The following is a 14,224-nucleotide window of genomic DNA, read 5'->3' on the forward strand; positions in this document are numbered from 1 at the left end:
CAGCTATTAGATAAGACTAAATGTATTTATCCATATTTGTTTATTAATCTAGATTTGTTTATTTATTTTTAATTGCATAATTACCTTTTGAATAAAACTAGGATATATTTTTATAAACTTTGGATATTTAAAAATTACTGATTTATTTTGATTGTATCTTAAGCTTTCGCATATGCCCCAATTTATTTATTTATTTATTTATGTATTTGTTTATTTATTTATTACTGTGTATTATTATTTATTTGTTTGTTTGTTTTTCCCCCCTAAGCTTTAGCATAAGACTAGAATTGTTTATATTTATGTTTTATAACTATTCATTTATTTCAATTGCATCTTAAGCTTTGGGCTGGATCTATTTATTATTTATTCATTAAATACTGTGTACTATTCAATATTAATTTTTAGTTATGTTTTGCACACAGCACAGCTTTAGCGTATGACAAGATTATCTATGTTCGTGGTTATTGTTTTTTTTTAGTTTTGTATTGCTCTCTAAGCTATGTGTGTTTAACCAATCCAGTGTTAATGTGGAGGATCTACACAGAATAATAGAAACCCTGTTAGGAGTTGTCGAGTCATGGTTAGGTAAAACTCCTCTAAGAGTTGCGTCTCGTTCTGTGAACTGTACAGTACGGGCTCTACTGGGTAAATGACATGAATTAAACAGAGGCGTTATCAGTGCTGCTGGACCGTTTAGTGCGTGACTGACCCTGTGCATCCAGTGGGTCCTCAGTGTCAACATACTGCACTGCCTGGGAGGGCCTGCTCAATAATGCATGCCCGTCATTAGAAACCAGAGAGGGCCCGTTAGTTCACTGTTATTTCCTGGGAAATGCGAGTCAGGGCGAGGTGATGACAGGTCTGTGCTTGGTGCACCTCACATTACACACAGCAATCTTTGAAGATTGAGAGAGTCATGCATAGATGAGCTGGATTAGATGATTTCTTGTTCACTCAGGCCATGAGACATATTTGGCCTATTCTGGCCTAAAGAGCAATAACTCGGGACAGCTGAGCAGGGCTAAATGCACTATCCTGTCATGCCCTAGCAGTGGCTTTTAGCCCTGAGCAGAGGCGTCACCGGTGTCACTTCTACTTGACCCAAAAGTCAGAGCCTCATCTTTTATTTAGGCCGGGATTTGCTGGCCATCACAGCGCTGGCACTCATGATACAGCGATACGGGTGGTTAATAGCAGCTCAAACACACCGTGCCCCTATTCTCAAACAAGTGGGCTTTGAGTCTCTCCACCCTATCTGATCACGGCTGTGTACCATGTTTTGTAAACAGGGGCCGGAGAACAACCATTGTTGTCATTTGAGTAGGTTTTCACCACTTGAAGTTGATTTTAGTAGATCATCTGTTCAGCACTAAGTGAGTTTTAGGTTTCTGGGGTGTTTAGTTAAAGCAGCAGTCCCTATGTTTTTTTTTTTTTAAAGTTAAATCGGTCGTATTTCTGAGTTGGGAGGGGACACAATATTCTAATATATGGTATCACTGTCCTGGCATGACAATATTCTAAAAACAGAGTGGTCTGGTAGGTTTGTTCAAGGTAATTGTTCTCAACATTGTTACAATATATAAAACATGAATACAAAATTAACAAACCAATATACTTAAAAGCACAGAATTTTACACAGCAATTTACTTAAATTAACCTGTAATAAAAATGTTTATTCTCAAGCTCGGTGCAAATACACATTCTCAAAACCTCAAAACTCAAAATCTACAAATTGTCGCTTTAATGAGAAACATATCTCAGCTATATTGACTTTAACTTCCAAATTAATAATCAGCGGTGTGTACTCAGTCCTGACCCTCTAATGATTAAATATTTAATCTTCTGTGTTTGATTAATTCCCTGAGTTCTCTGAGACGCCACAGGCAGGTACAGACATGCCCTGATCAAGATGCCAGAGCTCAGCAGATGTAATGTGCTGCACCTGCCACAATCCAATGATTAGACAGTTTTTATAGGACATTATCATTTTAAGACAATTTAATTTCATTGATTTTATGTTAATATCAAAGCCATAATCATGCATTTACACATTACTCACAATTAGAAGTGAACCTTTAATTCTTATTTAAATAATAATATTCAAACAAAGTCAACATACTAGCTTATTCATGTAAATGGTTTACTCACATTAAATACAACAGTATTGAGATCAGCTAAACTTACTGTGGTCTTATAAAAATATTGTACTATACACTCATAGCATAATTATTATAACAGACCTGCTGATGGGACATAAATGAAGTTAAATGAAGTTAAAGGGTTAATAAGTGTAATAAGAAGTTGTAATGTTTTTAGGTAGAACAAACTTATATTCATACAATATCCATACAACATATGATTTTTGTATGGGAGTTTTTACTACTTGTTGTTTTTGTTATTATTATTATTATTATTATTATTATTATTATTATTATTATTATTATTATTATTATTGAGGTTTAGTGTTTGATACTCTGTCCTGCTACCACATTTCTTTGCAGCGACAACAACAGTTGTAAAAAGCCCTATATAAAAAAATCTGATGGTAATTATAAATATAACAATTATTATTATTATTATTATTATTATTATTATTATTATTATTATTATTATAGAGCCTTTGTTAAACCCAGTGCTGCTTTATAACAATAATGAACAGACAAATTATTAGTAGATGAAATCACACACAGTTCCTCGGCTGTTTGAGGAAAAATTCCTCAGCTTTGAGGAAAGTTGGCACACGACAACATAGAACTACATATTCAATCCAATTTCATAACGACTGGCTTTTAAAATGAGTTCACTCTGGAGTAATAAATGGCCAGAAATAAAAACTCTCTATACATTTATTTTCATATCTAAGAAAAACAACTGAGGTCATACAAACCACAACTGACCCTGAAATAAACTTTGATTTAGTCAGGGCTGTCTATTTAAAGATTGTTTAAAGGGCAGGTCCACCAATAAAAAAAGCTCTGCATAACTACATCAGAAAAATCTAAATTCATTGATTGGTTTGGTGAAATCCATGTAACTTTAATGCTGGTTTTGACCAGCCGGATCAGTCAGTCCCCCTCATTACACACGCACACAAGCACACACACACAGACACACACACAGAAACACACACCCTCATACATGTGCCAGGCCCACTCAGCACAGTATCTAGTGGCACAACACATTTTGAATTATTGATCAGCTTCTCATAGGCTGAAAAGAGGGAAAGATTCCTTTACCCGTCTATTATTCACAATGGAGTACTATGAGCTGATGTGTAAAACCCATTACAAAACACACGCACATGCACACTGCAGACATGGTCAGATAGACAACTGTGTGTCTGTCACATATTAATGTGTGATAGAAATTAGTTGATGTAGTTGTAATGTAGTTGATTAGTTTAAATGTATAATTCTCTCTTTTATATTTAGCACCACACTGTTGAAAACAGGGAACAGAATGCAGATAGAATTAAAAGGTTCACAGAGCAGAAGCTGGACAATGTGCGTCTATGATTGTTCTGAACAATTTGTTGGAGCCATTCAATTAGTCACTTTCCCCAGCTTCACTGCCTACGATTTTCAATGTAAAAATGTAAAATTTCAATGTAAAAATTTCAGATATTTTTTTTTACAAATATGGAACATATTGGCAGAGAATGCAGAGCAGACAGAAGGCTCCATCTAAATTTGTATTTAGTTAGTCAGCTATCAAAGTCAACGATTGCGCTTAATAATTTATTTATGCAAATCAAACATTCTGTCGTCCTGCCTTCTTTCCACAGACCCTAGTGACATTTTTAGTGGTTATATTTAGCAATGTAAATATAAAGTACAGCACTGTTGTATTTCCATTTATGCTGAATTAATCTCATTACTATACTGGATTAAATCTCATAACTAACTCTCACTCTGACACCCCTTCTTTTCTCATTGTTCTGCTTCTCTCTCTCTCTCTCTCTCATACACACACACACACACACCTTTCTTCTGCAAAGTGTCGCACATTCATTTCCTCCATTAAGGCTTCTGTGTTGAGCTTCCTCATGTTCAATGCTAATGCTCTCCCTGACACCTAAAATAGAATCAGCAGACATTACACTTAGATATTACAATAAAATGTATAAAGTTTACTCTAGCCACAGCACTACATGTTTATTTATTTTCTCTCCCTTCTAAAAATGCAAGCATTTTAACTTAATTGTGATTAAATCATAGAATATTGTAGTTATTTATCTGATTAAATGTTTTAATCAGTTGAACCAGTATATTTAATGTCTTTAACATGGCAAAGGTGGATCAATAATCTGAGCATTTGTTTGTTAATCACAGGGTTGTAGGTTCGATAACCAGGTCTACTAACCTGCCACTGGGCCTGAATTCTACTCTTTCTGCTCCAGTACCCTTGCATTCTGGGATATGCCAAAAGAAGAATTTTAATGTACTATTAAATTATAATCACAATAAAGGAACATTTTTATAAAGCTGTTAGGAAGATAATTACCATTCTCTCTAATCTTCCTATTTCAACACTATTTCATAGTGCTATAACAGCATCATTAATATACTTTGTAAGACATCTGTATTACTCGAGTGTCATTTAGCTTGTCATATCACATATAACCAAATTACACTGTACAAGAATGCGCTGGCTATCTGAACTGTGCCCTCGCTCTGGGTGTTCAGTGAATACCCCAGCACTCAATGGCATAATCTTGTTTATTATCCAGCATCAAGGAATAACAATTGGAACGTCACCATTTGGCTCTGACTGGCACGACTGACTGATGCCATTCAGCGGCATTCATTCATAAACCGCAACGTGATACAGGATTAAGAAAACAATGGGCATCAGTCAGACCCAGAGCTGATCATAAAGAAGCTCAAGTACAATCAAACTGGCTTAAGAGTAAATGATCAGAGGAGAGAGCAGGAGAAAGGGGAGGTTTTAATTGCTTGTCTCAGTAATCCTCCTGGAACAAAAGAGCTCATGTCCTGTACTCTGAAGATGTTCCTAATGGGGGTTCTTTTTTTACTTTGACCCGTGTGCTTCACGCTGAGCTTGTTTTGTTAAGTCATGGTTAAGTCATTGCACCTAGACTCAAAATTTCCATTGACACTGATCATCTGCAGGAGAATTAAGTATATCAACCTTATTTAGAGCTTTTTTTATTTATCTTAATTCAATTCAGTCTAAAATTCTCCCAACTCTAATCATAGCTAACTGCCACTTACAGACTTTACTCCAGCTATCACATTCTATCACCTTTTTTCCATAAATATAAAGCCAAAAATGTCTATTAGAGAGAGACCTATTTATTTAGTAGGCTCACCCCCTTCTACTAGTCAAGTGTGTCTCAGGCTGCCTTCATTGAGTTTACAGTGCGGCCTTGAGGACCTGAAACAAAGCAAATGCTTTCTCCACTGAATTCCAAATGTTATCCAGTAAGTCTAATATTTCTTAAGTAAAACTGTAGTGCATGTATTTTAAATAATTAAATAAAACAGTAATAAAGCTAAATTTAAACAGTATTTGGAACAGAATAATATCTTGATCTTGCTGGCTAACAGCAAGCACAACACATGATCAATAACAGCATGATTAAGTAGCTAATTAATTAGCAGCTTAATTATAAACTCAGCTACTCCAGGTAATGCAGACGGTCTGTTCCAGCCAAGGGTGTCAATCACTTACTACATGCATCATTCTCAAGTGTAACCCCACCTTCTTATAATATAGCTGAATAAGATTTTAAATACTGATTTCTGGAGAAAAGCAAAACATTAGCACAGAGAAACCAAACTTTTGTAATTGTAAACTGGAGATTGTAAGGCAAATAAAAAAAATGTGAATGAAAAATTGGCTATTTTGTCACTTAAACAGATGAAGATGAGTGAAGCTAGACATCATGATGCAACCAACCAGCAGAGGTGCTAGACCTACAGTCATTTTCCCAACTACAGAGAGCCACAGCACAGAGATTTAAATGGAGAAGCTTAGAAATTACACAAACAAATGAAAACATACCAAAATGTTTATTAAATGAAATTCAAATTTAACAAAAATAAATGTGTTTGATTTTGTACCTTGTCTTTTTTGTCTCAGACAGATATGAAAGCAACTTCTTGCCTTCAACATCCCTACTCCCCCCTCCACCAGCAAAGGGCACTGCACCATTGTAAACTGTAATTAAGTTTACTTACAAAAAAAAAATATTTTAAGGTCAATTATGTAGTAAATTAACAAATTCATTTAGTTTAAAAGTTGTTTTTAACTTAAATCTAAAAGTAAACTGATTAATTAATTAAATTACATTCTTAAGAATCAAGAAATTGCTATATACAGGTCAATTTAAAGCATTTGGCTGATGCTCTTACTCAGAGCATTTTATCTTTGATTCATTTTACACAGGTCGGAGAACGGCTAGATTTAGGAGCCTTGCCCAGGGATTCTTATGGGTGTAGAGCAATGTGCTTTCCCAGTCAAGCAATCAAGCTCCAGTCTTATATAGGTAATGCATTGCTAAAGTTAGTTGCATTTCTTCCTTATTATTGCAAATATTGATTTACAATTTAGATTTGAATGAAATGTGATGCTGATTTCAAGTTCTCCTTTGAGATAAATACAAGTTTGTGGTGGCATTTAAGTGCAATTATCTTGTAAATAAGATATTTCCTAAATGACTGGAAGGCAGCAGTAGTATGTTTAAAACTTTGTAATAAAGCATTTTCTATTGTCATTTGCATTTTCTGTTGCCTAAAAGTAAGAACTGGCAATCACTAAATTGCAGAGTACAGTACAAAATTTAGCACGACTACTGTTCTAGTATTTTTTAGGGGGGATTAGCATGTCCCATGACCATTGTAATGTCCCATGGAAGCTAAAGAACTTGGCACTGACCTGTGGGATATACGTCTGGGGGCTCCTGCATGAAATGTGGATTTAATTTCTGCAAAACGTTTCTTGTCTGTTCACTTGGACAATTCTAGCCAGACGCTGATGGTTACAAATCAATACTACACAAGATTGAGACGCCCTGTCAGGTACTAAAGGCCTAGAGGTTTCATGAAGACTCCCACATTAGGTAGCACCTCTCTCTCTCTCTCTCTCTCTCTTTGTCTCATATATACGTCTTACTCTTAACCAAAGTCCATCCTGAGTATCTCAGTTTTTTTCTCAGGCTTGTTGTGGTAAGTGGAGGGGAGCATGGGCAGGTTTAGGTCTGTGTCTCTGCGCTGGATAAACGTCCGTAACTGTACAGAGTTCCGTTTCCCTGTGTGTCCCGGAACACTAATGGACCCTCCTGTCATCCCATTCCTCTTTTCCTTAGAGTGCCTCAGGCTTTTGATGACCAGAGCCTGCTGTCTTTGAGTTGGAAACACTGGCGGTTTTGAACCGTTAACCAGAAAGGGGGAGGAGCCCGTGGCAGTCCCAGCGTGATGTTTAAGCCCCACCCACGTCACTTTCTTTGGCGACACAGTTCCGTGACGTAGTCTTGGTAATGGTGAAGTTTGTGCAGTGGTTTCCATGGCGCTGAGGTGACGGGCAGGGTGAGTCTTTTCCTCGATGGCCAGCAGAAGGTCTTTAAACCGCTGCCCGGCTCTGCTCTCAAAGTGTGTCCTGGGTGATACGGCCTTTTCAGAGTAGAACGTCTGGAGCTTCTCCAGTTTGTCATCATGGAGGTGTGTTAGTTCCTCTCCTGAATAATCCTCAGGGTGTGTGACTCTCAGGTCATGAGGTTTTGCAGCTGGTTTGATGGACTGAGAGTCCTTTTTATTTTCCACAGTTACTGGAGCATCAGAGGGGGTGGAGTCACACAACTTTGAGCCACTCCCTTCCCTGCAGGAGCATTTGGGGGGCGAGGCGTGGACCAGCTCCCTCTCACCAAACAGAGAGACTGAAACCCACATAAATACAAAAATATTAAATAAAAAAATTAAACACATATAAATGAAAAATAATAGGGATGAAGCAAAAACTGAGCAGTCAAAAAAGTGGACAGTGTTTTATTGTTTTATTCATGAATTTGTTTTCATTATTATTATCGTTTTGATTTTCTATTGTTTCTTACATTTTTGCTTTTCATTTTTTATTGCATTCATTTTTTTTCACTTTTTAGTCATTTTAGTTGTTTTTATGCTGATAGTTGTACTTGGTAGCCCCTATTTTTTATTTTGCTTATTGTTTCCTAGTTTTTCTTTTATTAGCTTTTTTACTTTCCCTTTTTCATGTATTTTTAAGATTACATTTATGATCTGGCTAAATTGTAAATGAGGGTCACTCTCAATGTATTAAGAGTTTAAATAAAGGTTGACTGATTGATTGAATTGTGGGAGTGTGGTCATCAGAGCACTGGAACATTTTTCTTATTGCTGGCTATCTCAGTCTACACATTTCATGGCAACAAGAGGGGCAGATGTTAACTTGCAAAACATGATTCTTTTGCTTAAAAATAAATCTTTCTTCAAAATGATATTCAGTGTATATAGTATATATACTTATATATACAAACCTTAAAATATACCTGTATATACCTTAAAGTCAAACCATATTTATTTTAAAGAAAAGACACTACCTTCAGGAAACAGTCCTTCTCTTGTCTCCATGCTGATTGCAAAGTCATTATCGATGAATGCGTCCGCTAGTGGGGTGGATGGGGTAACTGCTCTCTTCCCTTCTGAGCTTGGCTGTTTCTGTCTGATGGCCTCCTCTGGTCTCCTTCTGCTGCCTAGAGAATCTCTGTCCTGTGACTGGATGCGTGGAGTTTTACTGGACTGTCTCCGACTCCTGTCTCCTTCACTGGTAGTGTCACTCTGAGGAGACTAAAAAAGAGATTATTTATTATTGCAGGTGGACATGCTGATGAAGAGGTGGTTGATCTGTGTATTTCTTTGTAGATCAACTACATTTGACCCACCACTTTAAAATTCTTTTAGTAGACTACCTGTTGCTGACTCTTCGCTGGTGTGTTGTTCCTCTCGTTCCATACAGGCTTATTCTGGTTCCAATCACTACTTTCCACCTTCTGTAGAATCATAACAAGTCACATTTCATGTAGATATATTTGTATATGTACATATATGTATGTGTTTGCCTCTGTGCTGTAGTTTAATTATGCATGTAGTGGTAATTTACCTTCATGGTCTTGGCTACTTTCTGTTGTCTGATCATTTTTTTCAGCAGCAGTTGGTAGGTAGCCAGGATGGTGGAGGGTTTGTTGTTGATTACAGTGTGGATGATGTCTGAGAAACCATAGCCAAGAGACTCGGACATGTAGTTCAGCACTGATGAGTTCAGATCTTCAGGACGTAATCTAAACACATACAGTACATTTGCTATAACATACTGCTGCATAGATGTGATATTTAAGGACATTTTTTTTTTGTTTAACACAATCCCTGATTATTTAAAGCCACCTGTTTTTATAAGACACAGTATGTAGGGGTCTCTTGGCATAACCCTCGTTGAGCCATTTCTCCTCCATGGCTGCTTTCACTGTAGGCCTTTTCAGTGGGTCTGGCTCCAACAGGGACAAAACAAACTGCACTGCTCCTGAAAACAGAGAATTAAAGACACAAATTAAATTATACAATTTACAGCCTTGTGATGTGCTGTTTTATACCACATAATTATGACAGTGTCCATAATTACCACAGTCAGGCCTACTTAAAATAATAAAGTAATTCAATGGTTTTCAAAGTGGTGGCGAAGGGCCATTGCAGGGGGCTTTAAAAAAATTCTTATCTACAAAGCGATGGGAAGAATGCTCAGAAGTAACTGGCCATTTTCTGATTTAACTCAATTTAGACCAGTTTGGTCAACAATACGCATTGAGTTGCGCCTCAAAAACACTATACATAATGTTTAACCAATGTCAGCTGCAGATCTTTTATTATTTATTAGATTTGACTCAACTTTGAACTAACACAGTTAAGAGAGCATTTGCCTAAATTTTGAGTTAACTCAAAACAGGCTCCATAAACAGTTACTTTTCACATTGAATTCATATGCTTCTAATGAGGCTGTACAGACGTGGCTATTTTTAGAGCTACAGTAACCTATATCACACCAATACCGTAAGTGTTTTTGATAAAATGGCCAACGTGTATAGATTGAGTGAAGGGGTACCTACTGCTACTCTCTCTTTTCCTTTTTTGACCTTTACTTCTCTCTCTCTCTCTTTCTCTTTGAGGTCTACTGGCTTTAGCTGTCTTGCATCATGGCAGATCAGATTAAAGTGCCACAGTCCTCTTTCTTACCACCCTCACCAGCCCAGGGGTGACCCAGGATCAGTGTCTCAGCTTGGCACTGCACACAATGCCGTGTGTATGTCTGTGTGTGTGTGTGTGTGTGCGGCTGGGTGAAGGTGTTGTTAGTGTCGGCAGACAGTGACGATCACATTTACCCATTCGCTTAGGGTTCCACACAAGGTCTGGGCCCTTAAAGGCAGTGGTATCTGTTTACAGACATTTAAATGTTGGAGTAAATCTGACTGAATAACGTCCAACTGTGTGACGTCTTTTCCAGTGCATCATTAAAGCTCTGCTGGGAAGGTCTGCTAGTTCATTTGTTCTTGTTGTTTTGTAGCAGGGCGATCTATATTTCATGTGCTTCAGTGTTGTGCTGGGAAGATGTTCTTCATGGGCTGTTACGTAAAAGGTAGGGTGTGTGAGGAGGGTGTGCCTGTGTGATTGTGATTGCTAAATCTCCACTGTGACCTAATCAATATTTAATGTGCTGTATCAAATGATCAGATAATCACAGTGAAGACGAACAGAACAGTTTGTATTGGACAGCTTCTCTGCACGCCTTATCTCAGCCACCCTCTACCCCTCTGTTCCTGTATCTTCAAGACGGTAACTTTACAGGTGAAGGAGAAACCCTTCTTAACTTCTAATGAAAGTGAATGTAAAATAAATTAAGAACTAAAAGATTTAACTTCTTTTTATTGCTTTTTCTAAAATCATGGGTATTAAAAAGATATTCAAATGAATTTGTGCTACTTTTAAAGTAACTGTTAGAGTAACTGTCTTTAAAGTAAAAGAGAAGACTTTGTACTGAAGTTTGGATCATTGTTAGTGAGGTCAGGATGTTTGGGATAAGTTAGGGAGTTGGGGATGAGTTCCACTGCTCATTGCAGGCATTAGGCATAGTGCCAAATAGTAAAAAATATATATAAATAAAAATATTAATCTGCTCTAAAGAGACATATTTTATTGGCAGTATTTCTCTACAGGGACTAGACAAGCTGTGTGTTTTATGTGTATTTGCACACCTATGTCAAAAATGAGTGCAACTTAAAGTAGATTAATGCATTCATTTGAAGTGGTGTCCATAAACATTTGGACATATAGTGTACCTAATGAAATTTAATGAAAAACAGCCATTGTTTTAGCACAGATATGTGTGACTGTAACCACTTCATTATAACAGTGTATGCTGAGTCCAAATGTGTGTATTACCTTTACTGATGTCGGATGGAATAGTGCTGATTTCGCCGTTGACCATTTTTTGATGAAGCTGTTTTATGTTGAAGGGCTCCACTGTGAAGGGCAGTGTGCCGGTCAGCATAGCAAACATACTGACTCCCCTACACACACACACACACACACACAAACATACACACAACAGAGAATTAGTATTGGACAAGATTCAGATTACAACACCTTGATTATTAGTCCCAGTGTGACTGCTACAATTGAGCTTGCTTTTTAACTAATGAGTTTTGAACAAACTTTACTAAAACCCAGCTACAAAACATTGCCTAAACTGTGATATAACCGATTGATTATTCAGTCTCCAGTGGCACCTGGCACTCACTATTAGGCCTTGCCTTGCCATCAGCATGCTTATGTTCATGTTCATCCTCATAAGTCACAAGTTATACAGGTGTGGGCTTTTGCAAGCCATCCTCTGCACAGCACGATCACCTGGCAGAGAAGCCCATTCAGTGGCAGATTGAGGTTTCAGTTCTGCTCCACGGACAGGCTCAGAAAGTCCCTCAGGCCATCAGCCTGTTCAACTCCTCTCAGCACCACAAATTAAAAACTTTGTGACACTTTTTCATTCTGGCCACTCCAAGGGACATACCCTTATCTCTGCTGATACACCCTCCTAAATGCCCTATTTTTATTTTTATTATTTAACCCCTTATTCAGCACTACTAGTTTGTTTTCTTTTTTCAAGTTACTGTCCACTGTTTACATGTTTGCACTGCTAATTTACAATACACCTGTGTACCTGCACTGTCTATATGGCTGACATCAGTCATCTTCTCAATATGCACTGAAAATGGTGTACATTGTTGTTTTACTGTATTAACTACCTCTGCACTACCTCTATTACACACACACTAAAAGACAATACTTTTATAGTTCATATTGTATCTTTTTCTATCTATCTGTATCACTATCTATCTTATCCTTTTTGTAACTTTTGGGTACTATGTATACCTGCTGCTACTGGATGTCTAGAATGTCCCTCTGGGATCAATGACATATCTGTCTGTCTGTCTGTCTATCTATCTACCCATGATAGTCAAAGTTATCTCATACCTTTTGGCATGTTACTGTACATAATGCCATTATATGTGTGCTTTATTTACAATACAAAATACATGGCAGCAGTTGTGTGGTAAGAACTTTTTCTTTAATCAATGTCTATTTTGCTTAAACACTATATGGACACATGGATAGGAACCAATATTTATTACATCTACAGGAGCATTTATGACTTCCCATTCTAAACCCATAGGCATTAATGTGGAGCTGGCCCCTGTTAGGAAAGGTAGGTCACATGGTTAGGGACAGCCACTAATTTTCCAAGGAAGCACAGATGGCGTCACTTATCGTTGTCCAATAAAGTGGTTGTTTTGCATCACGGTGTGGGACTGGGTCTTTGTAGCGTCTAAAGACACTGAGGCCCGCGTCTTCCTACGTGTGCCATTTGTGTAAATCCTCCCACAGAGCGTTGTGTATGGATTTACTGTTTACTGTGTATCTGATGGAACAGGCAATGGGTAAGCTGACCTCTCTCTCTGTGGCTCCAGACATAGTTAAACCTGCACATAGTATGGAGCTGATGTTCACGTTTCTTGTACCACACAGGAATAGCGTTTCACATTACGGACTGACCTTCATTACCATTTCCCCTAGACAATTAGTTTAGCTGGCTAGCTAATAGATAAGTCAGATTACCACCTAGTACTGTCTGGCTTTGGTTTTTGTTGGTTTATTAGAGCCCTTTTTGCAGTTCTAACAGCAGATGGGGAGTTCTGTAGTTATTGATCAGATAAGCGGTGGTTGGTGCTTAGATTTACACACCTTTGGCAACGGGACTGAATGATACTTCTCAAATAAATGATTTCAATGTATCCAAATGCTTTTGTCCATATAGTGTATATTGTAAATGTTTGCATTATTCCTAACTAGCTCACTTCTTGTCCTCACAAACATGCATTCTCACCCACACACACTAATGATATGTACTCACACAGACCATACATCCACTTTCGGGCCGTACTTTCTGTGTGCCAGCAGCTCAGGGGCAGCATATGCTGGGCTTCCACACTGAGTGTTCAGCAGCTCCGGGGAGAGAGAGTACACCTTCAGAGTGTTACTCAGACCAAAGTCTGTGAAATACACACATAAAAACACACACACATTATGTTTGGATTTGCTGGAGTTTTTCTTTTGGCAGAGGAGGATAAAATGATGGATCTAATATTATTTGCAGACAGAAAAGAAAATATACTTATTATAATTATGGTCTATAATTGGGCTGACAACCAATAATGTGATACCCTAGTCCATTAAAAGTAATAGAAATTTAAGTTTTTTTTGTTTTTTTTTTACCAGACACTAGTTAAAATAAGCTCCTCAGTGGTACTGGCTTGTACGTCTGTCCGGCCTTGAGTCAGTGCAGTTTTAAATTTTCTAAAAGTGCTAAAAGTGGAATACCACCACTGTTCACTTGGAATACTGGACTTTGACTTTGTCTTGGTAGAACATTCACATTTTGGTTGTTCTATCGTTCCTGTGTTACTTTGGTCTTTGGCTTGAGTATAGTGTCCTTTTGAAAGTTTCTTTTTTTGTAGACTAAAAAGGTTCTTTTGCAGTATGCCACTGTATTTTGTGCTATTCACCATTCCATCAATTTTAGGAGTATGTCCAGTCTCTGCTGACAAAAACATCTTCAAAACATGATACCTTTACCCCCATTCTTC

At 37.5% G+C, this 14,224-nt stretch overlaps 1 protein-coding gene across 3 annotated transcripts in view; it reads right to left on the reverse strand.

Annotated features, from left to right (window-relative positions):
• Nucleotides 1–6,016: 6,016 nt before the first annotated feature.
• LOC103036412 (hormonally up-regulated neu tumor-associated kinase homolog A) overlaps nucleotides 6,017–14,224 on the reverse strand; it is a 125,077-nt gene continuing 116,869 nt past the window's right edge. For all 3 annotated transcript variants that reach the window (XM_022676868.2, XM_049486374.1, XM_007257868.4), the window contains 7 exons: nucleotides 13,492–13,630; nucleotides 11,463–11,590; nucleotides 9,417–9,552; nucleotides 9,136–9,313; nucleotides 8,945–9,025; nucleotides 8,576–8,822; nucleotides 6,017–7,897 (listed from right to left, as the gene is read on the reverse strand). In XM_022676868.2, coding sequence (XP_022532589.2) covers nucleotides 7,140–7,897; nucleotides 8,576–8,822; nucleotides 8,945–9,025; nucleotides 9,136–9,313; nucleotides 9,417–9,552; nucleotides 11,463–11,590; nucleotides 13,492–13,630 — 1,667 coding nt within the window. In that variant the 3' untranslated portion in view covers nucleotides 6,017–7,139. The remainder of the gene's footprint in view (nucleotides 7,898–8,575; nucleotides 8,823–8,944; nucleotides 9,026–9,135; nucleotides 9,314–9,416; nucleotides 9,553–11,462; nucleotides 11,591–13,491; nucleotides 13,631–14,224) is intronic.

Source organism: Astyanax mexicanus, chromosome 13 (assembly GCF_023375975.1).
Source record: "Astyanax mexicanus isolate ESR-SI-001 chromosome 13, AstMex3_surface, whole genome shotgun sequence".
NCBI classification, from domain to species: domain Eukaryota; kingdom Metazoa; phylum Chordata; class Actinopteri; order Characiformes; family Acestrorhamphidae; genus Astyanax; species Astyanax mexicanus.